This window comes from Lycorma delicatula, chromosome 3 (genome assembly GCF_047948215.1).
Source record: "Lycorma delicatula isolate Av1 chromosome 3, ASM4794821v1, whole genome shotgun sequence".
In the NCBI taxonomy this organism is placed as follows: Eukaryota; Metazoa; Arthropoda; class Insecta; order Hemiptera; family Fulgoridae; genus Lycorma; species Lycorma delicatula.
Window position 1 is genome coordinate 87,832,876 of NC_134457.1, and position 14,633 is coordinate 87,847,508.

At 28.3% G+C, this 14,633-nt stretch overlaps 1 protein-coding gene across 1 annotated transcript in view; it reads right to left on the minus strand.

Annotated features, from left to right (window-relative positions):
- Positions 1-14,633, minus strand: part of LOC142321776 (phospholipid phosphatase 3-like) — a 296,863-nt gene that overhangs the window by 212,379 nt on the left and 69,851 nt on the right. Inside the window, exon 3 of the mRNA XM_075360153.1 lies at positions 4,879-5,002. Coding sequence (XP_075216268.1) covers positions 4,879-5,002 — 124 coding nt within the window. The remainder of the gene's footprint in view (positions 1-4,878; positions 5,003-14,633) is intronic.

Here is a 14,633-nt window from a genome sequence, read left to right on the forward strand (position 1 = left end):
TAAGTTTTTATGCGTTATCAAGCAGGCACGTTATTATTGCACATTCTTCGAATACAATACAGTACTTTACAATATTAATCACAGTAAGAGTTAATGACGATAATTTATGCTCAGTTTTTACTTTGTCACACAGCTGATACCGTTCTTAATAATCTCTCTGAAATAATCAAAAACTTAGTAATAAATTTATACAGCACTTTTTATAAGAATGAAATTTTTTAATTTATAAAATTTAAAGATATTCTTAATTCTCATGCAGAAGCTTCCATTTTTATAAAACCCGCAGTTTTTATTTCAAATTACGTTTATATATTTTAATATTACGCTTATATTACATATAATTTTACTTTAATATAATTTATAAAATTTGTTCACTTAAATGTAGTGTTGTTTATTTAAATTAACTATGAACGTCCGTTATTTTTATTAATTTAAATAAGTGGATTTAGCCATGTACAAGAATTAGTTTAAAGGAAATTCGATTTTTCTAGATAACGGCGCCAGTGATGTAGGGTGTGACGGTTGTTTCAGCTGCAAATACTCTACCGGAGATGGTCAAGGTCAGGAATCTTATCGCTATGAATCATGTATTGACATGTTATTTCCTTGTAATAAAAAAAAATAAGGGATGCGATGAATTAAGGGTCGTCGAGTCAAAGTAACCGACTCTTTTCATAACTTTTGTTTGTTTAAATCAGATGATTAACGCAGCGTGGTCACTATTACTTTTACGTGTTGAACATCATTTATTTAAATAAAATTTAATATATTTTCAACATCGATGTGTTGTAGCTACACAAATTGGTCTAACGTGTTACACTTATTAATTATCTCATGTATTCTTTAAATTTTTTATTCTTAAAAGGTTTTTTTCGTCTATTATCATGTGGGAGTACCAAATGCGGAGTTATAAATATATAACAATAAATATAAATATAATATATATTTATAACTCCTTTATATATATATATATATATATATATATATATATATATAATTTGTTTCAACAGCTTAAAACAAAACGTTTTTAATAATCAAAAAAGCATAATAATTACATTATTGTACTCGTATATTATTTGAGGAGGTTTAAGATAAATATGAATTTTTTTAAAACTCTGAATTCTTTTACAAGAATTGTTAACTTGTATTATATCATACTTTGCAACTAGCTATAAAACTTTTTATCTATTTATTTATCTCTTCTAATTAAATTTAAAAAATCCCAGGAAAGACTTAATAAGGAAAGTTAGGAATGAAGTGGTTTCCCGTTATATTTTTTTTGTATGCTGAATACACTGTACATGTACGTACGTAAGTAGTCAAAATGGATTCAGGGGTGGTCAAAATGGATACTTCCGTTGAAATCTAAAAACCGAAATTTTTCGCGATCACAATAATTCCTTTACTTCGAACAAGGATGTAAAAACAGTAAAAAGGTAGTTCATAGGTACTGTAAAGCAACAATTAATGTACATTTTCTGTGGGAAGTAATGGATTATATGCAGTATCTCTACGAATCACTAGGAGAACTTTTACATTAAAAAATTTTACAAGTATAAAATAAAAAAGTTGTATTATATAAATATTCAAAATTAAGTTATGGGCGAAATATCCAAACCATTTCTAATCAAAACCGTAGTCAGACAACGATACGGACTGTCACAGATTCTTTTCAACGTGGTTTTAGAAATGATAATTAGTCTACAGAATCTACAATTAGAAGAATTATAAATCCATCCCATAATTCTAAGAACGAAAACACAGGAATCAAACAAAATTAACTGTTTAAATTTAGCGGATGACTTGGACTTCTAATAAAAAACATCGATTCGGTAGTAACTATTCAACTATTTTGGGGTACTTCTTTGAGAAGAAGCAGAGGAAAACTTCTATTACAAATCTCCACAGAAAAAAATTAAATTTATGTTAAATATAAAAATGCACCCAACGAATTTGTTAACATTCAAACTTTGCAAAAATCTAAAGAGTGAAAAAATTTTTCACTCAATAAAATGGCTTTAAAAATGGCGATACATGAAACAATTGGAGAAATAGAGAAAGCGTACGAATAACAAAAGGGATCTTCAACAAAAAAATGTCTTTCCATAAAATAAGGCATTATAATTTTAAAATTAACCCGAAAGTCTTTACGCATTAGAATATTTATATCTAAATAATAAAGGAAAAATGTAAAAATTAGAATAAAGAATTTTAAGAAAAAATTAGGATATACAAAAGAGAAAAACGAAACCTACGAAATAAAAAATAATTCTGAAATATATTTTTTTTAATAAACTGAAAAAAGTTTCCGATTCGTTAAATGTAAATAAAAGTAACATTTTACGAGTATAAGAGTACTTAAAAATAAATTTATAAAGAAAATATTCGAATTTTTTTAATAACAGAATTAGCTTGTTTTCAGAAATTAAAAAAAAACTTGAGAGAAAAACAGATCTCTCAAGAGAAAGAACTATACAGGGAAATACTTTAATAAAAAAATAATTAAAAGATTGAAAGATTTCATAACAAAAAAAAATCACTAATTAACATCCAGTGGTCAGAAGAAAGAAGCAGACGGCTCATCGAAATGTTGAAAATATGTTAAAAAGAGAAAACAGAATAAGTCAAAATAAAACTTGTAACGCGGTCCATAGTAATCAAATAGTAAAAAAAAAAGAATTAAATCATGTTTCTTTATTATTAATTTTTTTGTTCAATATTTATAAAGAAGGTACGAACAAAAATGAGTTATTTTAAATGCAATAACAATCATATAATAACAAATTTAGAGTTCTACGAACGTTTACGAATGATTATTAGCAGATTTTTAAGAACATTTCTTTATTTGTTAATTTAAACTTAATATTAAACGTGATCTCTTAGATGGCGCGGGGTCCTGTGCAGTAAAACTACTTCTCTCCAAAATAGCCGGCCTCCGTGGCGCAAGCGGTAGCGTCTCGGCCTTTCATCCGGAGATCCCGGATTCGAATCCCGGTCAGGTATGGCATTTTAAAACATGCTAAACATCATTCATCGTAGCCTTTGAAGCAATACCTAACGGTGGTCCCGGAGGTTAAATAGAAAAGAAAAAAAATTCTCTCCAAAACGGTTCGTTGATGCGTTATTTTAACGGTATTAAAACACCGTCAAAGATAATTAAAGGTACTTCCATTTCCTGTAATGGAAATTACATACCCATTAAGGATAATTACTTCACCATCCAATAAATTCGTATTTATAAATACGAACTTTTATCTGAATAAAATTAATTAATTATTTAAATATTATTTAATAATAAACTGTTTTGGTTAAGTACTTAAGTTCGTAATACAATAAGTACGCACTTATTGTAATTATAATTATTATTTTTATAAATTAATATCAACTAACCCGCCGGCATCAACATAAATATGCTGATTTTGAAGTCGAGAGATCTCAGGTTCAAATCCTAATAAGTTGTAGTTGCTTTTACTTGGATTTGAATCCTAGATCGTGGATAACGGTATTCTTTGGTGTTGAGTTTTAATTAACTACACGTCTCAGGAATAAAAAAATAAATATTTAATATATATATATATATATATATATATATATATATATATATATATATGTGTGTGTGTGTGTATTTTTTCAAAATTATATGCGAATAAATTTTTATCTATTCATTAATCATCATCGTTGTTTTTCAAATAATTGTTATTCAATTTCATTACGGCGGGTTGGTAATGTACTTAACATAAAATTATACTCATTTATAATCGTATCTTAATCTAATTTACAAATAATTTATGTACTGATTTACTTTTTTTTTAAATAAATGTATCCAAACGAAAACATGTAAATACGGTTACAGCACAGGAGCTACAAACGTAAACGATGAATAAAAATTTACAAAAAAAGGAAAAGCTTTTTTTTTCCTTTATAATTGTTACATTCACAAAAAAATTAAACATTTTGATTTGATTTTTTTTTTTATGGTATGAACAAATAATTACTTTTAATATATTTATTTCGAAAATTACAACGAAACCAAATTAAAAAAATAATAAAAAAATGGGAATTATTAAAAAATAATGCATCTGCTAAGCTTAAAATTTATACAGTGTAAAGTGTGTACATCATTTTTTCATAAATATTTAATAATCTGTAAATGTTAATATAGCAAGTTGCTCTCATGTCTATGAGACTAGTTAAAAAGTTCGTAAAGCACAAAATTAAAATTCGTAATTTTATAATAAAGAATATTCAACACGATTATTCGCTCATTTTTAAATAAGATGATAGAAAACCAAATTTTCTTACATTTTTCATACAATTATCCATACATTTCCCAAAAAAATTTGAAGCAAAAAAAGGTTTACGTTATAGTTATATTTTGATTATAAATCTTAAAATTGTATAGTAGACTTAAAAAAAGAAAATTTATTGCATTTTATTGTTTTTATTGTTTAACCGGAGGTTAAACAAAAAAAGCTTGATATATTGCTTTAGAGGATGAGATGGATGACAATGTAGCATGTGAAAATGCCATGCCTACCGGGATTCGAACCCGGGATCTCCGGGTTCGCGCCAGCCTCCGCCATGGAGGTCGGCTGCAATTTATTATTAGTTTAATTGAATGTTAATACAAAAAGTTTATAAAGAAAGTAAACAAATTATTTACGAAACGGATAATATTTTCTTTATTATAAAAATTTTAATTTTTTCTTTAGTATATTTTACGGGTCATTATTATTATTATTTTACTACAGTTCAAAAAACTACCCTTGTTCAGTAAATTACAAAAATATAAGATCCACTTACGTTAAAAAAAGTGTTTAAATATAGATTTATTTTAATTTATAAATTAAAAATATATATATTATAAAATGTTATTACCTATGCATATTATGAGGATTTCAACAAGAAGATTCCATCTCGGTTTACTGGAGTCAATCGTCATCTTGTCGGCGGGGTTGGAGCGACGGACCTGATCTCGGTCGCGGTCCTCCGCGCCAGTGTGCTGCAACAATCACAGTATAATGTCAACTGGCGGCAAGCCGGCTACGTCCCTATCCGTAGCGTATTAATCCCCCCTCTACTGTTACTACAACTACAAATTAACTCCCCCCTTCATATTCCATTCTTAGTTATGAATGGATATAAATATTTTCTAAAAGTTAATTTTATTAATTTATATACGAATGAATGAGAAAAAAAATTATAAACAAGATCAATGTCTAGATTTACGTGAAAATGAAATTTTTGGCTAACAAGAATGTCAAAAGACAATAATGACTAAGAAAAAAATCTCCATTTAAAACAGTTTTCTTTATTAGTATTAAAAGTTAAAAACTGAAATTATGGTTTAGTTTTACTTTATACGGAGTGACTTCGTAAAAAAAAAAAATACTTCGTAAATAAAGTAAACCGTAAGATACCTGAAAAAAATTCACATTTTATTGAAGTTAACAAATTTGTTTCGGAAAAAGATTTGTAAATAATATTTATTTTTATAAATACAATTTATACAACTAGTTATAAGTTATATATACTACATATACAAATATGTTATATATACTACAGTTTTACTACCGCAGATAAATAATTTTTTTTTCACTAATAAAATATTCCTCTGTGTGGTTATTTCAATGCAATCCTTATAGATTCTCTAACCTATATAACTGATATATTTATGTTATATTACATAATAAAATACTGTATGTTTTTACCATTGTACTTCGACATATTTTGTATATTTCTTTTAAGTTTCAAACTGCACATGTTGTGTAGTGCAACTAACCCATATCCCGTGATAATAAAGCTGATTAGGAAATAATAGTATCTTTATAAATGTATACGATCTACATCTTTTAAATTCTTAGAAGTGTCGCACCCTATCTTCATCACTTCCACAATTCAACAATGACCAATAAATCATTTGACTACTGTATTAACTTATTTTTATTAGAAATCACATTATTCAGATAAATTTAATAATAATTTATACATTATATAAATAGTCGGTCAGGACTCGCTTCACTCGCCCTTCCCATATAGCCGAGGAGTTCTGCCCCCTAGACCCCACTTTGATCATTAAACTCATGCTTGTGAGGGTAATAATGGTAAATAAAAATTAAAGCCTGTTTCATTTATAAAAACTATCAGTGTATTGTAATTTCTTCACAGCAACAGTTTGCTCAGTGCAGGACCGGAAATTTTTAGTGATCTGAAGAATGCGGGTTTCAAAATAATCGGCGTCGGCCTCCATCTAAAAATAATAAAAAAATAGTAATTGTAGCTGGTTACCCGTTCTTTGCACAGGTAAAAATGTATTTTTCCCGGTTCTTAGCGTTACTCAACAAACACCATTAGGAAGTGACCGTACTTTATTTCTCATTTAAATTTTTTTTTTTTTAATTTTATGTTTTTTAGTCAAGTAACCGGAGGCAGGTGTAGCCAGTCGCGTCGCACATAAAGTAACAGTGGCAGAGATTGTGTTGGTGAATCGCCCCGCTGTGCATCGCCGCACCCTTAAAAAGTTGAATTTCAAAAAACTCAAAAGAAATTTATAAATAATTTATCTGAAGAGTATTTCCAAGCTCAAATCGAGTGAATGTCTCGTTTATTGTAGTTGGAAATGGGGAAAATTTGCAGTCATTGTTCAAAATTTTACAGTTTTTCGATTCTAAGGTATATGGTTGCCGTATAGCAGTTGCATACTCTAATTTATTCCTAACCAACGATGAATACAATAATTTAATAATACAGAAGTACATAAAATTTATTATAGTTACATTAAAGAAATCCCAAGGATTTACTGGCTTAATTAATTATTAAATCGATACGCTCCTTGAATTTCAATGGAGAATCAAATATTACACCAAGGTCTCGTATGGAGTTTTCATTAATAAGCTTTTTTATTCCCATAATAAGTCGGTAGTTGTGGTATACGATGTGTTGTTAATGAAACAGACTTTTGTTTATATTAATTTTTTTTTGTAATCAGCAATCGGTAATTTTATTACGGAGTGTGATCTAAAAGTAACAAGAATATTTAATTTTGCACTCTATATCTTTTCAAATGAGTTCGTCTTTTCCCCGAGCGATGGCAACGTTGTCTATAATGTGTATTTTTGTACACATATTAGATACGTAGTTCAAATTTAGCAGCCATATTATTAGGACGAATTTTATTACGGATGGCGATTTATTTTGTTTGAAAATAAGAGAATAAGAATTTTCAAAAAACGTTTCTTTTAAAAATGAAATAAAATACAGTAAAGATGTGAAGATGTAAGAGAAAGCTTTTGTAATATCGATACTAAGGTTTATGAGTGGTACAAACCAATTTCAAGAAAGCCGTGAAGATGGCAAAATGGTTAGATGTCTTAACAGATCAACAACCGATGAAAATAGCGGAAAACAAGAAATAAATATTAACAATTAAAAAACACGACTACCAAAAATAAGTATTACTGACAAACATTCTTCTTTAATATAGGATAATTAAAGAGCGTGAGGGTCTACAATTGTTACAAATTTTTTTAATTTATTTAAAGATGTGTATATATACATAGATATTTATTTAGCATATGGCACTCCCGGTAACGTAAGGATTCCAGCACGGGGTCATATATCTAAATCGGTTCAGTCGTTTAGCTGCTACAGTGGAACAAACAAAAATACATACACACACCCTACATACATTACAGTCCTTTTTGGGCAATCGTGTAAAAAAGAACACTGTGATCAATAGTCGTCCAATCAGTATTAGAGAAATTACTAAAGAGAATGGAGCCTCTTATGGTTCGTATGAAACAAATTTGACTAATATTTTGTGGGTGAAATGTGTAACAGCAAAATTTGTTCAAAAGCTTTCATCATTCAGAATTTTCAATAAAAGCATCATCGCAGAACAATAATTGTTAATTGATATGGTTGGTGACTCACAATTACTCAAACGTATCATAACAGACGACGAAATATGGGTGTACGGTTATGATATTGAAACGAAGGTCCAGTCATCCCGTTAAAAGCTTCCTGAAGAACACAGATCGAAAAAGCACGCCTTCTGCAATTGAATGTTAAGGTCTCGTTTTTTTCGAATACTATGGTATTCTCCATTATGAATTCTTACACTAAACTTGTACGGTTAACAAATATTATTACCTACCGATTTTATTTCGTTTATCAGACAATCCAAAGAAAACGACCAGAAAAAGTGGATAAAAAATCTTGAATTTCTCATCACAACAACGATCTAATCACACATCAGTATTAATTCGCAATTATTTAGCTACAAATTACATCATACTGATGCTACACTCTCCGTATTCTTCAGACATGGCACCCCACTACTTTTTCTTGCTAAAACTAATTAAGAGAATATTAAAAAGATAACGATTTTTGACAGTGGATTATATAAAGAATTATAATCGCTAAGTGAACATCAAGCTAAACCAAAAAATACTATACAAATGTTTTGAGGATTGGAAGAAACGCTGTCATTAAGTGTGAGTCCTTCGTAGCTAAGGAACTATTTTGAATGGGAGTGTAGAAGAATAAATAAATTATTTTTGATATAAACTAAAGTTCTTATTATTTTTCATTATATTTTGAACATGTTTTATTTTAATTTTTCTTAATCACCTAATTATCAATTATTTTTTCTGAAATATTTTTGCGTTAATTTACATGTATTAGGAACGAAAAACGTACCAATGGAATACTGTAAACTTTCTCAGCAGTTGTATAACGTCAACAAAAATTACTTTTATAATCACCATAGCTTTTATATTTTTAAATATGTTTTGTTATGGTGACTCTTGTAGCACGTTTAGGTAAATAAGCTTATGATTTTTAAATTCATTTCTTTATTTTATCAAAACTTTTCCTTCGTTAAACACTGCTCATTTCTTAAAGAACCAAACTTTAAATTACATAAAAAAGGAAAAATATTTTCGTTAGTAATAAAATTAACATTTTTTATATTTTTTTAATTATAGCCGCATCAGCAGTTAAAGTCATTAGGGACTTATCAGTGCAATGTAAGTATACCGGTAAATGTATAGTTTTGAACAAACTCAGGCCGATCATTCCTGAGCCGTGTGATTAATTGAAACTCAACCACCAAAGAACAACGTATTCACGATCTCGTACTTAAATCCGAATAAATGCAACCTTTATTAGAATTTGAACCTGAAAACTCTTGACTTCGAAATCAACTGATTTACAAGTCTACCACTAGATAAACCTGGTGGGTTATGTAATTTTCTAGTGTCAAGTTATTTTTATGTAAATCGTTAGTAAATTCAATTCGTACATGATTTGTTTTCAGTAAATTTCTTAAAACAACTAAATATTATTTTTGTTAAAATTTCCCTTAAAATAATATTATCGAGCAAGGCCCAACATATGCATGACATAATATATATATAAATATGTAATTATAAATTAAATTATATAATAATATTAATTATTTAAATTGCATACAGTAAGCTCAAATTAGCAAAATTTAACTACAAAATATATTTTTAAAATTAGCTGATATCATATTTTGTAGCAATAGCATAAGTTTTGTAGAAAGTAATAGCATGAATAAGATCCATTTATAAGGTAAACTTTAAGATAATATCTTTAAGTATACCCCAAGCAATGATCTCATACCGAAAAGTAGATCGTTTTGAAATAGGAGCGTTTAATAAATTAAAATGTTTTTTAACTGTTAAATAGTTATTAAAGAGGTACTGCTAACATTTTATGTGAAAAATATTCAACAGCAGCCATTTTAGTTAGGGTTATCGTAGGCAAAATTTTTACTTTCCCGGCTATAACCATATATGCTAGTTATACCGGGAAAGTACGAATATATAGTGGTCAAATTTTTTTTAAAAATTGGTCTTTTTTTAAATTTTTCACCTTAAGGAGAAATTAAAAAAATCTTTTAACAAAAAAAAAGTATATGTGTATATGTGTATGTGTATATGTATATATATATATATATATATATATATATATATATATTGATTTTAATAAATTCTAAATAATTGCGAAAAACCGTTTATTCAAGTGCTCTTGACAAAAAATTAATTTTTTGTCAGACGGACGTTTGTACGTATGTGTAAACGTTAACCGTACATTTTAGGCCAGATTTTATGTGTGAAGTTTGTGCATATGTTGGTATGTTGTATTTTTGGTTTAATTACTCTGGATCCCGTTGATCCAGAATACCCTTCCTTGGAGTTCCTTGGTTTCCTTGGACTACCTTCCAAGGAAAAAGTATTAAATTTTTTCAAAAATTGGAAAAAGGGAGAGTTGTTTTGGGTGAAATAAAATTTCAAATATTTACTGGGACACTTTAACATCAACCCTTTCTTACAAAAATTGTAGTTTTTTATCAAGATCATAAATTCCTAAAATGTTTTATTTAATATTGACCGCCTGCTAAAAAAATTACTTTATATATATATATATATATATATATATGTATATATTTTTAGCTGTACATTGCTTCAGAGAAAGAAATTATGGGAGTTTTTTGCATTTGTGTTTTCTACATCAATATATAATAATCTAATTTCATAAATTAGTTTTTTAATATTTATTATCAGTTTATAATTAATTAATTTTTAAAGAATATTTTAAATATAAACCCACCTCGCAAGTTACCTATTGCATTTAGCAAGATAGCCTTACGCTTTTTTTTTAAATTATCCATATATATATATATATATATATATATATATATATATATATAAAACAAATATTTGCGTCAATTTTTTTGGCAACCCAAAATATTTAAATGAAAAGGGGATAATATTGAAATTGATCGTTTTTAAGAATAAGAAACAAAAGGTTTTGACATAAAAAGTGTGGCTACTTAAAAAACAACTAAACATGACCATTTAATATTTTCAAAAGTAGTCTACAGTTTACTTATCGAAAAATAGATGGTTTTGAATAGTTAAGACTTCTTTTAAAATTAGCTGTGAAAAATTTTAAATGACTGACATTGTGATTATGGTTGTAGTAGCTTAATTTTTCTTAGGTCAATATTTTTGTTTTTCAATGTCTTTTAAAATGATCTGTCACAATCAGCTCTTTTCATTTTACATTTTTTATTAAGTCCAATGGGGACCATGGGGACTTAAGGAAGGAATTTGGAGGAGTGATAGTCTCACACCAAAAAATAGATCATTTCTTGGTACAGATTGTTTGTTAAACTTCATTTTTTTGTATTTTATAATTGAAAAGTTATTTAATTTTTTCCAGACTTCATTAAAATTTGTTTATACTATATATATATATATATAATTTATGTGTTTACAAATATATATATATATCTGTAATATGTATGAGTACATGTATAAATAAAAGAATATATGTATGTGTTTATTGTGTGTGTGTGTGGGTGTGTTTTTACAAAAAAACAGAATATATATATTTTTAGAGGCGAGGAATAAACTAATAAAGTTGTAACTAATAAGGTTGTAACGGATTACAACCTTTTTTTTATAAATTTTTATAGTATTTTCATAACAATTATTTAATTTGCAATAATAAAAAGACAGTTATTTATAAATAATAAAGGTTATTAAATAAAATAATTGTTTGTAACAGTCCCTTATAAACATTTGAATGGGTTTCCGGTTAATTATTCAGTCATGTCACATTATATTAAACACTCAATAAGGTGTACAATAAACCATGTCTGGAGAAATGATTTAACTGAGCGCATAATATTTATCCAATTATTTATTCAATCCTTAAAATTACAGATACAAAGAATGAAACCTTTCAAATAATATTGTAAGTAAAAGAAAAGATATACAGAATTAATAATTAATGAAGATTACGTAAATGAAGGAACATTTTATTTACATAGCTCATATTATGCAAAAATTTAAATAAACACACCAAAAAGTACTTACTATTAATGTTTGTGAAATTAGGCACCTCATAAAGAAAAACAGAGCTGAGGATACCATCACTTTATAAAAATAAAACAGATGAGTGTATTTATACTCACGTAATTTTATTGTATTAAATTACGTTACAAAATGTCTAAAAAAAAAAGAAGGCTAGAGGTTGCATAATTTCCTGGCTTTGCAAATGACAGAATTTTATTTCAATTGTTGTAGGATTTTTAAATATTCATATTAATAACTAATTTTCAATATTTAGAGTTCAGTTACAAAAGATATCAAAATTTAAAAAAAAAACTCATATCTCCGTGTTGAAATGACGTTTTACTTTAAAGTTATGTATATTAAAAGTACTATTGAGAAAAACAAAGTTTTAGTAAAAAAACTTTGGATTCCGTTTAACCTCCTTGTTCGGCAGCAACCTAATATAATATTTTTATAACAGCTATGACTTAAAAAACAGTTTACGTATCAGAAATTATAAAAAAATGTAATCTTAAGTCTGATCACAAGGGACCCCATTATTTTCAAACGTTCTGTATTTAATGTGGTTTACATTAAATACTGTGGAATATTTAATCTTAAAAATTAACTTAAAAATTTGATATTTTAAGCACGGTTGCCCCATTTAACCACCGTTGTTTAGGCTTAAAATTTTATTTATTGGGTTAAGCATTTACTTAAATAAGTTATCCAAATTAGTGAAATTTATTCAGCTAAGTTAAAAAAAACAATTGTTTAACAAAAATAAAATAAAAAATATATATATTATATGATTTTCACAAAATTATTTTAAAAAACACAACAGCTGTTTCGGTAGACAGTGTCTTCCTCAAATGTAACGAACAGAATAATCTACCTATTCTTGGGGTAATACCTTTTTTTTCCTCTTTAGCCTCCGGTAATTACCTTTCAGATAATACTCCAGAGGATGAATGAGGATGTATGAGTAAATGAAGTGTAGTCTTGTACAGTCTCAGTTCGACTATTCCTCAGATGTGTGGTTAATTGAAACCCAACCACCAAAGAACACCGGTATCCTCGATGTAGTATTGAAATCCGTGTTAAAATAACTGATTTTACTAGGACTTGAACGCTGGAACTCTCGACTTCCAAATCAGCTGATTAGGGAAGACGCGTTCACCACTAGACCAACCCGGTGGATTTGGGGTAATACCTGGGTACTTTGTTCATTACATCTAAAGAAGGTACTGTGTACCGAAACAGCTGATGTGATGTTTTAAATAATTTTGGAAAAACAAATCACATATTCTGTTTATTTTCTTATTTTTATGGTAGATTTTCATCAAGTAACGGCTTCATACATCGATTAAGTATAGTTTATTTAAAAAAATGTGTATGTACCGTGATTTCCCTTTGTCCGACAGGTCTAAAATCAGGCCAAAGCCGATATAAGAAGGTTGTCCTAAAAATAACGAACAGTTCAGAATTTAAAGAAGATTTATTTGTTCACGAAATCATGTTTATAGCCCTCCAATATAACCCCTTTCATGTGTAATCCACACTTGCTAACGATCTGGCAGCTTTTGAATTCCTGTTAGAGACGATCTTTGTTAAGGTATCTAATTTCCTCGTGGAATTGGTCGTAGCAGCTGATATCTCTTTTAAACTACTGAAACGAATTCCTCGGAGTGTTTTTTAAGTTTAGGAAAGAGATCGAAATCCGGTGGAATCAAATCAGGGTTATATGATGGATAGCAAAGCGTTTCCCAAGTATAATCGAGGAAAATATGAATGACAGAATTCGCAATATGTGAACTCACACTGTCATGCAAAATAGACATACGACTGTCGTTTTTTATCTGGAACCACTTTTTGAACCTGCAAAACTTTCCAATTGAAGTTTATTTTGTAAAAAGTAGTTACAGTTACACCACTAGGCACTCTATCCGTAGCGGTAATACACTTTTTATGTCAGCGGAAATCATTTACTTCACTTCTAACTGCATGCGACAGCATTTTTCTTTGGTCACTTGACTTTTTAAAAGTACTTCGTTACTTCACTTCAGTTCAAAATCACGAATTCATGTTTCATCAATAACAATTATTCGATTCAAGAACTACGCGCCTTCCTTTCATAAAGTGTTAACAGTTCTCGTGCAATTTCGAGACGTGATGCTTTTTGCTTCTTATTTTGTCGGTGTGGTACCCATCGTGCTGCGTACTTTATTTTGTGAAAATATTACATTAAAATGCAATGTACTGAAGTTTTTCGTATTCTGGTTTCATTTTCGATTTCTCTCACTATCATGCGACGATCTTCGTTGGTCACCGTAACAACAATAACGATACTTATGTTGTCTATAGCAGTAGATGGTCGGTCAGAGCGTGGCTCATCTGTTGTATTCCTTCTGCCCTTTTTCGGTCTATCAAGAATACTTCAATGACTACCTACCTAGATATACATACCTACCTCTCTCTCTCTATATATATATATATAGAGAGAGAGAGAGAGAAATAATTGTACCAAATTTTAATATTTCTGCTCAACGGGTTTTCGAGATATGAAACAAAAACTGTTTATAAGTAATGATGAATATTCCCTACCCATAAATCCTATCGGTTTAAAACTTAAGAATAATTAAAAAATTAATAAATGACGAAAACTAACCCTCTTTTATAATTTCATATAAATTATATTGTCATCAATGACCCAAAACAGAAATTTTTAAGCCATTTTCGAAAAATGTATGTTAAACCAGTTCG